The sequence below is a fragment of the Convolutriloba macropyga genome, chromosome 8 (assembly GCF_964194025.1).
Source record: "Convolutriloba macropyga chromosome 8, txConMacr16.3, whole genome shotgun sequence".
NCBI lineage: Eukaryota > Metazoa > Xenacoelomorpha > Acoela > Convolutidae > Convolutriloba > Convolutriloba macropyga.
Genome location: NC_134475.1, coordinates 53,698,044 through 53,715,030, shown reverse-complemented (window position 1 = coordinate 53,715,030; position 16,987 = coordinate 53,698,044). Strand labels below are relative to the sequence as shown.

Sequence of the window (16,987 nt, the reverse complement as noted above, 5' to 3'; positions counted from 1 at the left end):
ACTCATCTTTTATCGCACCCTAACTATAGTTTCTGTAATATTTGCATTTCAAATAGTCCGTCATGTCCTGTATGCAACAAAACTATTTAGCTTGAGCAAAATTCCTAAGAATAGCAGGTTTAGCGATAAATTTTTTTTTCCTCTCGGAACAATACAAAACAACGAAAAATTGGTGTTAACAATTATTCCTTATGCCCGCAACACCAGTACGGCTTAAAAAAATAAAAATGTCCGCTTATACCGCTCTGGTTTCATTTCTTTCTTTCATCATGATTCTACCCCTAATACTCCTCATTTTGCACGCTCTGATTCATGCCTTCCTATTTTTCTTTGCGGAAGAATTAGAGCTCATTCTTTGGGTAATAGTCTTTGGTTCCTTCTAATTCTTTCTTTTACCGTGGTGGGATTATATTTAGCAAATAATAAGACCACCAGCTAGTTTATAATAACAAAAAGCATTTAGCTAAAAATTAACTTTCAGCGTTAAACTCTTCTCTAGTCCCTCAACTTCAGCACCAAACGAGTTAGTCCAACACCCAGCAAAGAAGATGTCCAACTGTCAACCCGAAGGATACGACCCAATAACAAATTGGAATATTCACCACGAGTCTGCAACGGCAACAATGCCAGACCACAGTGGAAGAGCAATCCGACTCTCCAATATTGACGACCTCCTAACCGAACAAGATCACAGAAACATAAAATTATATTTGGAAACACAAAAAGTTAGAGAGGATCAGCTGAATACCGAAAACCCCAGATTCGTGAATAATTTAAAGTACAGCCTCAAACCGGAATTTAACAGTTTTAGAGTAGAAGGGAAGACAACAATAACCAACAAATGTCTAAAAACCGTGCATGAAGTTCCTGTTTCAGAGGTTCCAGTAATTAACGTATTCCCCCTCCCAAGCTCAAAGAACGTGTGGAGGATAAAAGATCGCGATGTGAAAAATAGGAGCTACATTCTGTACAACAAAAATCTATGCACGTACATAAAAGCTCCTTATGAAGCAATAACAGCCTTCCCTGATGAAGAGAACGGGCAATATGAGTTAACAAATGCAGCCCTCATAACAGAAAACTCTACATTCCGGCAACAACTTTTCCAACGAGAACTAGAGGTAGAAGATTTGCAACTCCAATTAGAACAGCTGAAATTGGAAAGGAAAACGACCGGCGCGGCAAGCAACGATTATTGGCGCCGTCAATATTTGATATCGAATCGCCTCAGATGCCAGGGCGAAGATAACACGGTCAAGCTTGCAAGGTCGTACGCCACAACAAATCTCGAACTATCTGCAAAAGCAAGAAAAGCTGAGCAGCAGATAGCAGTATTAGAGAAGAAAAATCGTCAGCTAGAACAAAAACTAGAAGAAGCAAAGAACAAGTCCAAAAAACTTAAACGAAAAATGGCTCAGAGCGAAAACTAAAAATTTGGTATACTCAAGGTGATGGTTTATATTTTAAATGTTCACTAATACTTTTTAATACCGATCATGTACAACTGATGTAGTAAATCTTTCTTCGTTCTTAAAATCGGGGTGAGCTGTAACCGTAGAAACACCTTTCTAGTTCACTTTTAAAACCTTCCAAGGTCACAAAAAGTTGAGTTAGAGTTGAGTCACACTTGAAAACTTTGGCTCCGTGGTTCTTGCACCATATGGTACTTTCTACCACAAACATAAAAGAAGCAGCTACTGGAGAACCAACTGCCACTTAAAACAAACAGCAAACTTGGTGAATAAATACTGAATCACCAAATGGTGTGTTATTTTCATCCCGCAACGTCAGATGTCGTCAACCATCTGACGTGGCGCAGATGGTTCTCTCTCGAAACGAAGTGGAGAGAGAGAAATCTCTGAATTGAAAAAACAGAACACACCGAGAATCCTGAAAATCAGTTGGCAGAAAAACTGATAAAAAATAGCCAAATTTTTGACTTGTAAAACTCTACTTACTTCCGCACATTCTCCTCACAAACAAACTCTCAGACTAAACTTTAGTTTTTTTTTCTAAAATCTAATCCGACCGTCCTGAAACTAAACTGGTAAGCCAAACTTAGTATAGCTCATAAGTTCCAGCTATCCCCGCTGATTTGAGAACGAAGAGCCTTTTATAGATGTTCAATATTATAGCTTTATATTTTAAATATTATTAGATTGGAACGGGTTTTCTAACTGTATACATAACTTGGTGAATTAATAACTTGTTTAACCACATTAGTAATTTAACTGAGACTTATACGCACTAATCGGTAAACCAAGAGCGATAACACAGCGATTGGTTTACTTTATCATTTTCGAGGTTGTGGACAATTCGGATATATTCTGGATACAGCCCCGATTATGATAGTTTATGTTAACTCCTGCTGCAAAAATAGTTCACAGGAATGTTTTCGATCAGGTCAGATTTTTTGGGCTACTGGTATTACCAAGTTACGCTACACCTTTTTCAATTATGTGCTTACACGTTTTTCAATTTTGTGGCCCAAACAAAACAATTTCAATTGTCAATTACAAAAACAAAATCAATAGGAATATATTTTGCAGTTTCCTGTTGTAATAAAGTTCTCATAATTTTTTTTGTGATAATTTTGTCAGGCCTCGAATTTGATTTCCATAGCAGTGACTATTTTTTACTGACAACATTTTTTGTGCGTTTACCCTCTTGAAGTAGTGATCTCTTTTTATAAGTGAAAATTTCCTGGTGATTTTGAATTAATTTATGTCATATCACTGCTGGGTCGCTGTCAAATTTGATCAGTTGATTGCCTCGCTGTGGATAATAATTTGGATATTTAAAAAAATTCAAAAATCCGAACCAAAGATAATTCAAATATTTTATTTCTTTTACAAAATGTGTTGTACAAATATACCTACGAAGTTAAGGCTCAATAATCTACATTACAAACTATGATCCGACCCCGCTCATCCACATTTTTGACAATTGTCTTCCACATGAGGAACAGAGAGAAAGTTTTCAACAATTCCAGGTTGTTCGAAAATAATCGTGTATGAATAAAAAATGCTTCAGACTCAAATAAAGTTAGAAAATCCACAATGAAAATTGCCATTAACAAGACTAGGAGACAAAAAACAACAGCATTGATTTGCAACAAATATTAGTTACTACCAAAGCTCAATGTCAAAGAAAAATCAAGCACGCGATAAGAGACACAAAATAGCGTTAGAGAAAAACGTGAACAAAACAAACTACCACGAACTACACTAAAAAGAATATGGGACCCGTTCCTAGAGAGTCCAGGTAACAATTAGACAAAAGACAAACCTGGAAAAATTTAAGGTTACGCTTGTGGTAACTAAATAATTTCATTACTAATCAATGATAGCCATTGTGACCTTTCTTTATCCGGAATCTGTCATACGAAAAAAAAAGTTAAAGCAATTACGTACAAAAGCACAAATTCAATTAAATTTTAACAAGAAAACGGTGTAGAAGCCGTTGAACCATCATCTAAGACCTTAAAATATTTATAAATTTTCAATTGCATTTCTTTGATCTCCGCTTGTTATATGTGACCGCATGTCGTATGTGACTTGTTGTGTTTCTGATTTTGTGGCAAGACAACGAGAACGAACCCCAAAAGTTGGGGCAAACCTACAGAAACCAAAAAATTTTTATGCAAATCTTTTTTTGTTAATTCCAAAAACCATTATTTAAATGAAAGTGCAACAAAGTCTCAAATTTAATTCACTAGACAAAAGATGCGACCCCTCACTGCTGCTATTAAGCTTCTTGATGCAAGAAATCCGATAAAAATTGACAGACTTCTCAAAATCCTTATTTTTGTGTTGAAAAATGTTTGAAAGTCATAACAAATACAAGCTTTCATTTAAAATACCAGTTTTGTTTAACTGAACTCCTTGCGATATCTTTGGTAAATCAGCTGTAGATTTCATCAGCAGAAGATAGTTTTGGGACCAAAAAACAACAAAAACAGGACGAACTTAACTTCAGAAAAAAATTTTGCAAATTTAGGGTAAGCTTTTCACTGGAATTGTAGAATATGTATATTGGGCCGCGATTGCACATAAGTGATATATCTCATTAATCGGCCACAAATTTGAAATTATCCTGGTCAGTAATTAACATAAAGATAGAAATGGCAAACATATTTTGAAAAAGACCCCAATAGAAACCCAATTCCAACCAAATATTAACAACCCCAATACAAACCAAAAACAAACCAGATATAACTCCAAAACAAACCAATTTTTTTAAATGTAAAATCCACGTTTAAACAAAAGGTGGTTTTGCGGTTGTTGCTCGTTTCATGCAAACACTTAATTCTCCTCCTTGCTTCAAGTTTTAGTGAATTAGGTCTTTTTAGGAAAAAAGGTCAATAGTTACAAAAACTGTGAATTTTGGATAATTGTCGAGTTTAGATAGCATAAAACTGGCAAAATTTTAATTTCAGTACACTCATTTCAAACGGGAAAAAAATAGCCCTCTAGAGTTTGACAAAATTTGTGTCAGCAGTTTTTAGGTTTGTACTTACAGAGTTAAAAAAAAGTATTCTAAAGAAGTATATTTGGTGCCATTTTTGATGAGAAAAAAAGGTTTGGGTAAAGTTTAGCCGAACTTTCAGCAAAAATTTGCATCTTACAGTGCAGCAACACTGCTTTGTCTTGGAAAGTCAAACCAATAACAGGCTTTTGTAGAAATATTGGGGGCCAAAAAGCGGGAAATTTGAACCAAAACCATGAAAATCAGTCAAATAATTGCAAAACTTCTTGAATAAACCTCGATAACTCCTTGGAAAATTCGAAATTAAAAAAAACTTTTAACTATATAGATTCTATGCTGGGCATTCTTCTTAATGATGCCACTCACAACTCATAACAATGAATGTGTCGATAGGCCAAAACTGATTGAGCAAAAAATCTGTTGAGGATATGGTTCCTCCCCCACTAAGTTGGGTAGGAACAATTATAACACTGCGACTTTAGAAGTGAACAATTTTGACTCCCTAAATTGAATTATGTTTTGCCAATTTTAGCTTTAATGTGATCCAGGTAGGTTTGGATTGCCGAATACGAAAACTTTTCTAGCAGAATTGGTCACTGAAATATTAAAAAAATCCCTGAAAACCACTCTCGCTTCTGTGAGGTTTGATTCAACAAATTTTATGAGATACTGTTAACAAATACCGACAAAAGCCTTGAAATTTGAATTGATATACACAAGCAGATTGAAGGTTCGTAAGTCCACATAAATTTACTGGTGTGGACATGGTTATCGTTGGTCAGATGTCAGTTTATGACAATGCTGTAATAATTTTCCTTTTTTGCTATTTTTATTGTCTTTTTCATGGTAAAACGTGCATATTTGATGGACGAGATTATCGATCCTAAAATCTTCCAGGTGGCGTTTAATGTTTTCCAATGATATCACTTCAGAAAATGCCGTCTTTAAATCAGTTCTGACTTTTCAAAAGACGACATACTGACTTGGGTCAGATGATTGAACCCAAGATCTCAAGTTGAACAAAGTTTCAGTGTGCGCTTGCGTCTGACCGATGCCCAAATTTGCCATGTTTGGCATCACTCATAACTGAAATTCCATTTGTTTGATCTGAACACTTCTGTCCGCGACCCAGAATCTGTCTGGACTATATTGGCTTGGCTCTGGAACCCTGTTACATTGGCCGCCGTAGGAACTTTGTGAGATTGATTTGATCATTGAATTAATAAAGGATTAAATGGTTTAGTATAAATTAATCAGTTTTCAGTTTCAAGTTTTTGTTAAACTGACTGTTCTTCATGATTTCTGATGTTGTTATGGCTGAAAACTTGCATGACTTTTCTTAACCATGTCGAATCAGTATCGGGCACAGATGGTAAATAGTGCACATATGGCAAATAATCCACTGGGCATTAATGTTGATGACATCGCTGGCCCCATTTGCAGGGTTGCAAAGAATAGTCGGCTTCCGTAAAGACGATGCTTTGTTAGGTAGAAACTTTGTAGCCAATAAATAATTCTCAAGAAAATAACTGAGGGGATAAAAAAATGGTTACAAGAGATAACAAAGCAAATCATTTTAAAATCGGCGTTTCTAACTGACGGAGCGGATAAACGCAAAAAATTGTAATACCCGAAAATTGCGACACAAGCAAAAAGGGCTAAAGCGGAGGTTGCTGCGGTGTAGCAACTTCCTACACAGCGCGAAAACAAGATTCCTACCTGCTGCGGCCTGTACCTACCTGTACCTAACCGTACCTACCTGTACCTGAATATTACCACTCAAGAGTGACGGACCTTTTAATGTACTGGATTTTTCAAGTCATTTGTTGCTCGACAAGTAAGTGATGTGACTTCACATTAACGATTGTGTAGATTTCTGCAGGAGGAATTTATGGAAGCTGAGTGCTAAAATGATGTGAATTTGTCCGTTGAATGTGAATGTAGTTTACTCTACAGAAATTTTACTTAGCTTGAGAACGGGGCGGATCTTTTCACCATATGCAGTCTTTAATTTGACTGACCGAACAACTTTATCCGAGCCTGGATAAACTTCTATTACCTTTGCTAGAGGCCAGAGACCACAAGGTGTGAAATCTTCCAAAATCCAGACTAAGTCGTGAACTTTTAAGTTCTGATTTACTTTATGCCATTGTTGGGCACCAGAATGTTACATTGGCCGCCTTAGGAACTTCGTGAGATTGATTTGATTATTGAATTAATAAAGGATTACAATGGTTTAGTATAAATTAATCAGTTTTCAGTTTCGAGTTTTTGTTAAATTGACTGTTCTTCATGATTTCTGATGTTGTTATGGCTAAAAATTTGCAAGACTTTTCTTAACTATGTCGAATCAGTATCGGGCACAGATAGTAAGTAGTGCACATATGGCAAATAATCCACTGGGCATCAATGTTGATGACAAACCCCATCTTTTTTATTCTTTTTTGTTCTAGTTATTGTTAATCTGGATGGCTTTATTTTGGACAGGAATCGCCGAGGCGCGTGACATCTCAGTTCACCTGAAGCCTCTAAAGTACAGACTGGACTCTCTGCAGCAAGAGGACTTCAGTGACGTAATTCCCCAGCTGAATGCGAGCATGCACTGCATAGGGATGATCTGGGTACACTCTGAACACTATCGCACTCCTGGCAGGATCATTGTGTTACTACAGGAGATGTGCAACCTCATTGTATCAATGGTCAGTGCTCTATTGTCCATCAAATGACCCCCCCCCCCCCGTCAACGTTCGAAAAGAAAACAATGATGGAAGGCGGAGGTTGGTATATGTGTTTTAGCCTACTAAGCTGCTAACCGAGAAGACCAAAAATATCAATTACTGACGGTCATATTCAACCGGCGAGGGAAGGGGTGAGGAGGGTGATCCACTACTTCAATTCTGCTTTTTCTTGTCATAGCATGTCAATTTTTATGCAAATCCGGCAATCTGCTGCACTGTTTTCCATAGATGGGAAAATTTTTGTTGCGTGTCAGTGTTTTTTTCTGCGCTAGTTCCACCTCAATCTGCTCAAGAAAGATATAAAGACGTTGAACTGAATTTTCATCGGATTGCACTTCAATTCTTCACAGAATTTATGTTTTCTGACCGTTAGTCGACTGGGGTACTCTAATTTTGAACTGTGTGCGTTTGTAATTCTAATCGGGGTATTCATGTCTTCACTTCAGAAGAATAGAAGAAAACAAACTAATAAATACCCCGCCACCCTCGCAAAACTAGCTTAGTGAGTATAGAGCTTTCACGCCTCCAGACTCATTCGCTATTTTCCACATAGTAATGTGCTACATAACAATATATAATTGGGGGCGTAAAAATCACTCGGATTAGGGGACATAAAAACCATGGGGGGGGGGGGGAATAGATCCAATTTTTCTTTGTTTAGTTGACTGTTTTTACAGTGCCGTTCGTTCCTGGACCCATACGAAGTGTTCAAAGGAGAGATAGAAGAGACCACACACAAGATGTGCAAGGCGGTGTCCAACCTGGCCTACTTCCGCAGACTCTACAGACAGTACTCCTCTGGGGGCAAACTGGCCAAGATGTTCAAAGATGGAAGTGAGCCTGCATTGTGGACTTTCCCAGAAGATCTCGTCTTCTACAAGTTTGATGCTTTTGTGGAACGAGTCAACACTGTTAAGGTAATTTTGATCGATTCTTTCCTCCCCGTTAAATGGTGATTTTCAATTGTATAGACCTTAGCTTACAAAACCATTTGCTTTCGTCAGAGTTGAGCAAAGGAAGCTGTCGTTTTGTTTTACTTTGTTGAAGCAGTCAACATTATTATGAGCAAAAAAATAGCGTAGTTATACTTTAGTGATCGTTTTGATAAAATGTCTATCCTGAATGCGGTTTATAAAACATTAGATTTTTTGTAAAATAAACTTTTGTTGATAAATTGATGTGTCCAATCAGGGTCTGATAGAGCTCGCGGTGGAATTCTACAAATTGGAGAAGGTGGAATTGAGTGGAGTCCAGGGGAAGATGCTGTCCCTACAGGTGGCAGGACTGTACGAAGCATTCCAGGACCACTTCAAGATATTCACAGAGAACAACTACGACAACCTGGACCCAACCAATCAGGTAATAACTACCCAAATTGGTGTCACAGTGTCTTAATTGCATTGCGATCCAGTTGGAGCTCCGTCTCCACTAGATGTCCATACCTTCCCAGATTTTCTTGCCTTGGTGTCCAGACTTTTTTCACGTCCATCCAGGATTCCACACCGAGTATTTCAAAAATCACGACGCCTCGGGTACTTTGACTCCGGTCTGGTCATACGGATTTTCGGGCCACAGCACAGCCTGGGCTGTTTTCTAAATTAATTATTGACTGTGCTAATTTATATGAACTGAATTATAATTACTTCAGAAAAAACAGACTGCCAATTGTTTCGCTTAAGTTTGCATAGACTTCGTCTGAACTGAATATTTTCATTTTGTTGCATTTCAGGTGTTCAACAGTGACTTGAAGAGGTTCGAGGAGAGGATGAGAGACCTGGACAGGAAGTTGGGATCCGTTGTCTGCCAGGGATTCGATGACTTGGACAACGTCGAGGACATATTCAAGGTTTTTAGCTGATTCCTCTCAGAAGACTAGTATTCCTCTTTGAAGAAATTACAAAATTTTTAGCACGATTCTTACTGTAAGTTACAAGAATTTTTATTATTATAGTGCCGTTATTAGTGAAAAGCTCTCAAGATCTTATTAGATGGGTATTCTAAAGTGTCCGGGGAAATGGTGCAAAATCATCAAAATTTTGAGCCTCGCAATTTCGTCACCGTTTTGTGTTGCTCCGGTTTCGGAAAAAAAAACACGGAAATAACCACTTAATTTTAGATAGGAAGTAAACCCCAGTTGACTATTGAAGAGCTGTGCATTTAGCACGTCGTTTGGCTGTGCCTAGCGAGCCATAGCCATGCCTTAGCGGCCCTTGGGACTTGATATGAAGCTGTCACAACCGAACAATATATCACAAAAATAATTCAAATTTAATATGGGGTTTATTTCTGTGGGGGTTTACTTCCTATATAAAATTTGGTGGTTTCTTTTCCTAGACCCTATAGCTCTTGTTGTAGGGTTACAATGGTGCTGGTACCTTGATTAACCGTATGATAGTTACCAATGGGTTTATGATGATGTTGGTTTGTGTTTGTGTGGTTGTAGATGGTGGACTGTTTTGGTAATGTGCTGGAGAGGAGAGCTATCCAGGGGGAGATGCAGAGCAGATTGCCACACACTATCTCCATGTTCAGTAAGGAACTGGACAGAGTCAAATTGATGTATGATGAACAGATCAAAGCCAAAGATACAGCATACGACAGATACGTCCCAGTTAGCCGATATGAATTTTTTTGTGTTAATAAGAGTTCTTATATTTAGAAAAAAACATGCTCTGAGAGATCTTAATTTTCGAAATTTTTGAATTTCAATGTTTTTCAATTCACCTTATGCATTAAAATTAGCAAATTTTAAAGCAGATCCCTCGTAACTTTGGCACAATCAGCGCATTTCTCTAAAATGGAGTTCAGTAATTATTGTGAATGAGGTGTTCATTTTGCCAGGAATACATAATGCTTCGGGGAAAAATTGCGAGATATTCACATTTAAGGTTCTCAAATCTATCAGGATCGATATCTTCTTTGTTTTTTGAAAAGTATATTTTTGAGACTACCAAACTTCCTTTTCTAATTAGAAAAGAATGTTATATGAAGAAAAGAACTCTATTTTTTCTTCCCTGTCGCTTTATCTCTCTTTCTATTCAACAAGAATTATTTCCAAGGCAATGTAAATATTACCTTATATACAATTCAGGCTTTTATACTATCAACAATTGAACGTGATTCTCATCCACAGGTGCACCGCAACATGCCCTCGGTGGGTGGTCAGGTGAAGTGGGCGAGGGAATTGACAGACAGAATCACAAGACCATACCTCATGTTCAAACATCCCGAACGAGAGTACGTATGCACGAGACTAACTTCTCGTCTTTTCGATCCCGTTTCTACAAATTCAACCAACTGTTGCCAACTTGGTCATATTTCTCTGAGGTCAAATCAATTTTTAATGCGGTTAACATAAAAAAGAAACTTCAAAAGTGTTTTGCTTTCGACAGCTTAGATGCACATTACGATAGATTCCACGATGTTTTTTCTTAAAACTTCGAGGCAATTTGACTTTGTTTTTTTTCTGTCCCCTCAATGCAAGTTGCGTAATACTATCTCAAATCATTTTTATTTACTTTTTGTTCCTCGTTGTTGTTTTAGAGACGAGTGGAGGCCCGAGATGGTGAAGTACATGGACCAGGCCCCTGGCAAGGAGATCCAGATGAAGTTTAAGGAAATGGTCAACTTGCTCACCAAGTAAGTGGTGACTCTTTAACAAAGGGCATCGGTAGTAATGGTTTGTTCGCTGGGATTTTTCGAGCACTAGATCAAAAATTTTACTCTCATATCGAGATCCTTAGAATGTTAGCCTGTAGACAATTTTTCGTGTTAGACGAAGCATTGAACCTATGCAAAAAATGAGATTTGATGAAAAATTTAGTTACGAGCAGGAAGTGTTTGACGAATGGACAAGAAGTGTGACAGAGAAGACAGACTTCAACCTCAGCCAGCCTCTCTTGACCAGATCAACTGCTCCAGTCGCTCCTCCTTCTGCTAGAACCACTACACTTGATGCGGGTGGAATCACAGGTGCAGTCCAGTCTCAGCAGCCGACACCCGTGCCCACCCAGGAGGACGGTAGTCATGAACAGCAACCGGAGCCATTTGCGAATGATGGAAACCAGGAGCAGATTATGCAAGTGACGCCACGAGAGCTTGAACAAAATAGTTGCAATGGTGCTTCAGCAGGCAAGCTCATTGCTATCAATTCCGATCCAAAGACAGGCATCGGATACATGAACGAGGTCAGTTCTCCCATTATCGAAAAAGTACTCTATGGAAAAAGAGAACGTGAACAATTTTTTAGAGCTACTTCATTAAGAACGTGCTACTTCGCTACAATTTTATAGTCAACCATCTTGCTATCCTCGGACTGAAGCTTATTGTTGCGTACTAATTTATACGGGGATGAAATTTCGTCTATAGAAATGCTGATGGCTCCTCATTGATGTCTTTCTGAACGAGCCTTGTGTCTGCCTCCATTCAGAAGCCTGAAAATGCAGTCAGATGCTTTATAGCCTATTACCCGTTCTCTCATTATTTCGTAACCTTTCATTAGCTAACTAACTAAACCTTGATGCTGAGTAATCAGTGCTGCCATACAAAATTTTCAAGCTTGTCTTGTTCTAAAAAGATTCAATCTATAACAACTGTGAATCAGTTAATATTTATACAAAACACTAAGCTCTTAATGTTGAAGTAACTGTTGGTGAGTTTTCTCCAAAAGTGCAGTATATTTCTACTTAGAAGATAAGCCTCATTTTCTGCTATTTAATTCAATTACTTAATCACGAAATTTCACAAAATCAAAAGTGTTTACTTGTGGCTTTTTGAAAAGTTCGAAGTAAAACATTTTAAAGCTTACCATTTTTGAGTGCATCTTGGTTTATTGATATTATAGCGTGTCCCATAAAGTTGAAATAAGCGATCGTTTTAAAAGCCACAAGTTAGAGTTCAAAGGTCAAAGTTCAAATTTAAAACATGCAGAAAAAATTGATGAATGAAAATTTAATGGAGAAAACGTTGACATTCAAATGAGCGCATTGGTGCTCAATTGCACGTTTTTGACGTTTTTCGCTTATTTCAACTTGATGGGACAGACTATAACATTGAAATGTACAATATCATCAAAACGAATGAAGAAACTGATGGAACAAATTTTTTAACAGTAACTTTAATTTTGAACAATGCGCAATTTTGAAAGCACTCAGGCTTGCCAACTTTAAACACTAAGTCAAACTTAAGGAATTATATATTCTTTCACGAATTTATTTCTGAAAAATAACAGAAGTTCTTCAAAAGATCCTTGAAAAGAAATGCAATAACGATTGGTATTTTTAAAAAAATTTGGTGTTTAATTTCAAAATTCAAATGAATTTAATAAAAACTTTTTAAGACTAGTGCCAGCCTACACTTTTTCGTTTTAGAGCAGAAATTTGTCAACTAATAAGTTTTCGCAAACTATAAAATAAAGCAAAGAGCAGCAACTACAGCTGTTCCAAAAACATAATATTGGCTGAATTCAAAAATATTTGACTCTGATTCACCGAGGCAAGCTTTATTATGTTTTTCATCGGTTTGTACAGTGCTGCTAGAAAAAATTTGTTGTTTGCTTTCCATTAACGAACATATCTTTCTCTTTTTAAGATTTTCATAATTGTTTTTATAGAAACGAAGCTTTAACTTGAGCATGGCTATAATGTAGTATTCTTGGTTTTTCCTTTGTCGTCTAACGCTCATTTTTTCCTTAAGAATTTCTTTAGACGGACGACCTCTAAATTCGTTCTGTTTATTGATTTCTTCTTCTCTGCGTGCAAAACGTCATTCCTATATCTCACTAGTTTAAATTTTTAGGTGTTTCGTGATTAGATGTTGATTGTGCGTGATTTAGGCATCGAAGTGATTTTTGGTTTTCAAAGTTCAAGACTGATGCATTTAAGAAGCAATATCAAAGAAACCCATTTCAGAAATCAACTTCTGTAGTAAGAAACAATTCCGAGGATGGAAACTGAACACGAATTATTATTTTTACGAGAAACTCTTCAAATATCGTTTAGGACGAATGAAAAGAATATGACCACCAAATTTTGTTCTCAAAGCTTCACGGAATATCTTTGTCTACAACATATTTTGTCACAGAGAGCAAGAGAACTTCAACATTGTCACTACATTTCTCAAGTTTCTTATAATTTTTTTGTTTTCTCAATATTTCTGTTTGTTTTTTCAAATGATTATCATGTTAAATTTTTGGTCGGCTGTAATTTAAGATTATAGACTTCTCCGAAATCTGATCTGGAGCATTTTCTGATCTCTACAACTTTTACGCTTGTTTGTTGCAATTTTATTGAAACTATGTTATAAATATGTGGGTCAGTTTCACTGTGTTATCAGTCATTTATTTTTAATTGGTTTTGATTGGCCAATCTGTCGGTACCGAATTTTTCTTACTTTTTAAGAAACTGATCATCTAAATCTTACCAAACGGATTTCAGTTACATCAAGGAGAATAAACTGGAAAAGGATTAAACACGAATAGCATGCCCAGTTCAATTGAACAGATAAAAATGCTCTGGAGTTTAATGGAAATGGAGTATAATGTTTACAAAAGTTGCATATTGCGTCCGCTGCGCTGGAGTTTAATGGAAATGGAGTATAATGTTAACAAAAGTTGCATATTGCATCCACTAGCGCGACAACACAATCGATGCTTTGATGCCGAGAGCGGGTCAAAATAGCGATCAAAATCATTTTCGATTCCCAGAACAATGAGCTAATCTGTACCTAATAGTAATGATATTATGAAGAGTGGAGAGATTCTGGATTCAATACTAAGTATCATAGAAAAGTAATGCTAAAATAGAGCAGCCCTTTTTCTATTCATCCGTTCTACATAATTGGCACAGAGTGGACGACGTGAAAAAAAAATATTTTAAAAAGTTGATCAGAAATCATTTTCCTTTCATCTTACCATTATGTGATTGCTTTGCTCCTAGAACTAACCTTTGTTTGAAATTCAGAGAACTTCAGGTGTAGCAGTAGAGACAAGAATAAATTTGGAAAGGTGGGCTTAAAATGAGGTTAGATCGATCATGGAACCCTCTACTACAACAAAAGGTCAATCTGACTTTTCGTTTAATTCCATTTCAATTTCACAGTTCATCAACTAGCGAGCAAAAGGGCACAAAGGAAAGAACGAGGCAAATGTATGAATCATAAGTTTTTTTGGTCTGCCTGAGTCTTTTCACTACTTGAACGAGTCAAAGTCTGTATCATACGGCATTTTGGCCTGGACGGGTCCTTTCATAAGCGTTTTTGAACAAGCACATAAACGCACCGAAAATTTGAACGAGGCAATGTCTGGATCATAAGCTTTTTTTTGTTTGCCTGGGTATTTTCATAGGCAAAAATGGTCTGGATGTGTATTTTCATAAGGACTTTTGAACGAGGACTTCAACCTGGGTGGAGAACAAACGATATGAAATACAAATTTTCATTTTCCCTACTGTTTTTGGGGTTATTTTTGTCAATATACTCGGTGGTTTCATGCGGTGGTTTCATGTTGTTGTGCACCCTTTTTAGTTGATAGCTGTGTTGCGTGAGGTGAAGTACTTGACTATTCTGGGGAGGGGTGACGAGATTCCATCGAAGGCCACTGACATGTTCCAGAATGTGGACATGTATCTCAAGTACTCCCAGAACCTAGATCTAGTCGTCACTTGCTACAACAGGTCAATATTATTCTTTTACACATATATAGCATGGGAACTGTAAAAATGACTAATATGAAAAATTAGTTTTATCATTGTCGTTCAATACTGTCGCTATTAAGTTCTATTGTTAAGTTCTGGTTCAGATCCAGAATTTTGAAGTCACTTCTGGGAAGTCACATACTCTTGCTTAAAACACGTAACGTGCACGTTTTAAAATGACGAAAGTTCATGGAAGTCAACTTCTGGCTGAGTTTATAAGAATTTTAACTTGTGGCACTGCAGACTTTCAGCATTTGATCAAATGCAAAATGGTCACGTGAGTGTTTTAAGTGAAATTCTGCTAGAGATTCAGACGGGCATATTCTTTTGCAACCAATCATTTCTCGCTGATATAATCCGTAATCGGATCTATTTTGTCCCCCCCCCCCCCCCACAGTGTTTTTTGTGTCTCCCAATTACAGTTTAGCACGATTCTATGAAAAAATTAGCACGTGCGCCTGGGTTCGTAAAAGTTATATAACCACTGAGCTTGGGGGGGGGGGAACAGAATAGATCCCTGATATCAATCGCAGACTGATATTTTTCTTGTACATCAATTCCCTTTTGATAAGAGACTTGATCACCTGGACTACCTGCACGTTAGTAACAGTTCAATTTTGATTGGCTGATAGTTTCCTTTTTTTCAGGATTGTAGAGAGTAGTACTGCGACTATTGGTGCTCTGATCAAGGGAGAGATGGATGAGATTGACGAGACACTTAGACAAGCAGAGACTGAACTCAATTGGAACAGTCCCAGTTAGTCCATCTCTAATTTGGTCACAACTTTGGTTGTCGTGATATATCTTTTTTTCAGCATAGCCCTAATTTCAGTCACTTGTGCATCTATTATGCAAAATATTGTTTGAGATCAAAAGTTGATGTCTCAGATAAGGATTAGGATTATAAATCTATAGTTTAAACTTAGACATCAACTTTTAAATGCTTCATCAAATTCGTGTTTTCCCTTTTTAATTATGAAAATTAAGATCCATTTATTTTTGTTCAAAAATCATTTCTAACATTTATACCATTTAAATACTGTATAGCAGAAATATTGTCTTTTTCTGTTTAGACGTGTGGTCCTACATAGACAGCACCCGTGACGTCATCAACGATTTATGGACTCGACTTCAGGGTGCAGTTGGCAACGTGGACAAGATAGGGGAAATTGGGGACACGTGGCAACTGCCTCTGTTCGAGAGAAGGGAGGCAAAGGCTGAGAACTTGATAGAGCTGGAGAACAGGGCAGAAAGGGTGCACAAGAGATACGATACCATCAGGAAGAACGGACATACTATACACCAGCTCATACAGGTACCCTTAACAGATTATTACTAACTAATAAATACTTACTATAACTCACAAAGGTGATATTATCCGTCCAATAACATAGTCCCATAAGCGTTCGTTCCAAAATTGCAAATTATACGTGCTCTTACATTTCGAAGGCATATGACAAATGACAATCAGATATTAGATCCATTTAATCTGCTTGAGTGAGCTTTGAACCATGAAATTTGAAAGCTACCCGGGCTTACAACTCAGTGTTTCAGTACTCAACCTGCGGATTTCCATTTTAACTTGTAAAACCAGTACTGAAACAGCTTATTTGCATCAAAAAAGTTGGTCATTATGTCCGGAAAAAAACAAGAACAACTATTCAGACTGTTCAGAGTAATTTCATCGTAAAAATTTGCCTGTTATCATAGAATTATAGTTTTGTAACAGGCAATGATACCTTTAAGTAATACCACCTATCTCTTGTTTAACAATATGTTCAAGTATTGATGATGAAATGATGAATTGTGACCCTAGATTGCTGGATATGTTTCTGTCTAGTATTTGGGTCTCACCAATAATAGAGACTCACAGATTTTGCAAAAGACTACCTAAAAAAATCGTAAATGCCGCTGACTTCCCAGCTGCTAAGTTGTGTTTTCTACAGTTCAATTCTTAAAATTGTTTTTTTTATTTTGTGATTCATTTTTGTGACTGAATTTTTTCTCTGTTACCAAATAATACCAAACTTTGAAAAGGAGATAAAATAACCCAGAAATTATTGAGCTGGC

The 16,987-nt window shown here is 37.0% G+C and overlaps 1 protein-coding gene across 2 annotated transcripts in view; it reads left to right on the top strand.

Annotated features, from left to right (window-relative positions):
• LOC142344830 (dynein beta chain, ciliary-like) overlaps nucleotides 1–16,987 on the top strand; it is a 270,411-nt gene that overhangs the window by 24,308 nt on the left and 229,116 nt on the right. For both annotated transcript variants that reach the window (XM_075396813.1, XM_075396814.1), the window contains exons 6-16: nucleotides 6,976–7,187; nucleotides 7,904–8,143; nucleotides 8,418–8,585; nucleotides 8,956–9,072; nucleotides 9,670–9,837; nucleotides 10,360–10,463; nucleotides 10,770–10,865; nucleotides 11,050–11,413; nucleotides 14,748–14,896; nucleotides 15,565–15,674; nucleotides 15,991–16,232. In XM_075396813.1, coding sequence (XP_075252928.1) covers nucleotides 6,976–7,187; nucleotides 7,904–8,143; nucleotides 8,418–8,585; nucleotides 8,956–9,072; nucleotides 9,670–9,837; nucleotides 10,360–10,463; nucleotides 10,770–10,865; nucleotides 11,050–11,413; nucleotides 14,748–14,896; nucleotides 15,565–15,674; nucleotides 15,991–16,232 — 1,970 coding nt within the window. The remainder of the gene's footprint in view (nucleotides 1–6,975; nucleotides 7,188–7,903; nucleotides 8,144–8,417; nucleotides 8,586–8,955; nucleotides 9,073–9,669; nucleotides 9,838–10,359; nucleotides 10,464–10,769; nucleotides 10,866–11,049; nucleotides 11,414–14,747; nucleotides 14,897–15,564; nucleotides 15,675–15,990; nucleotides 16,233–16,987) is intronic.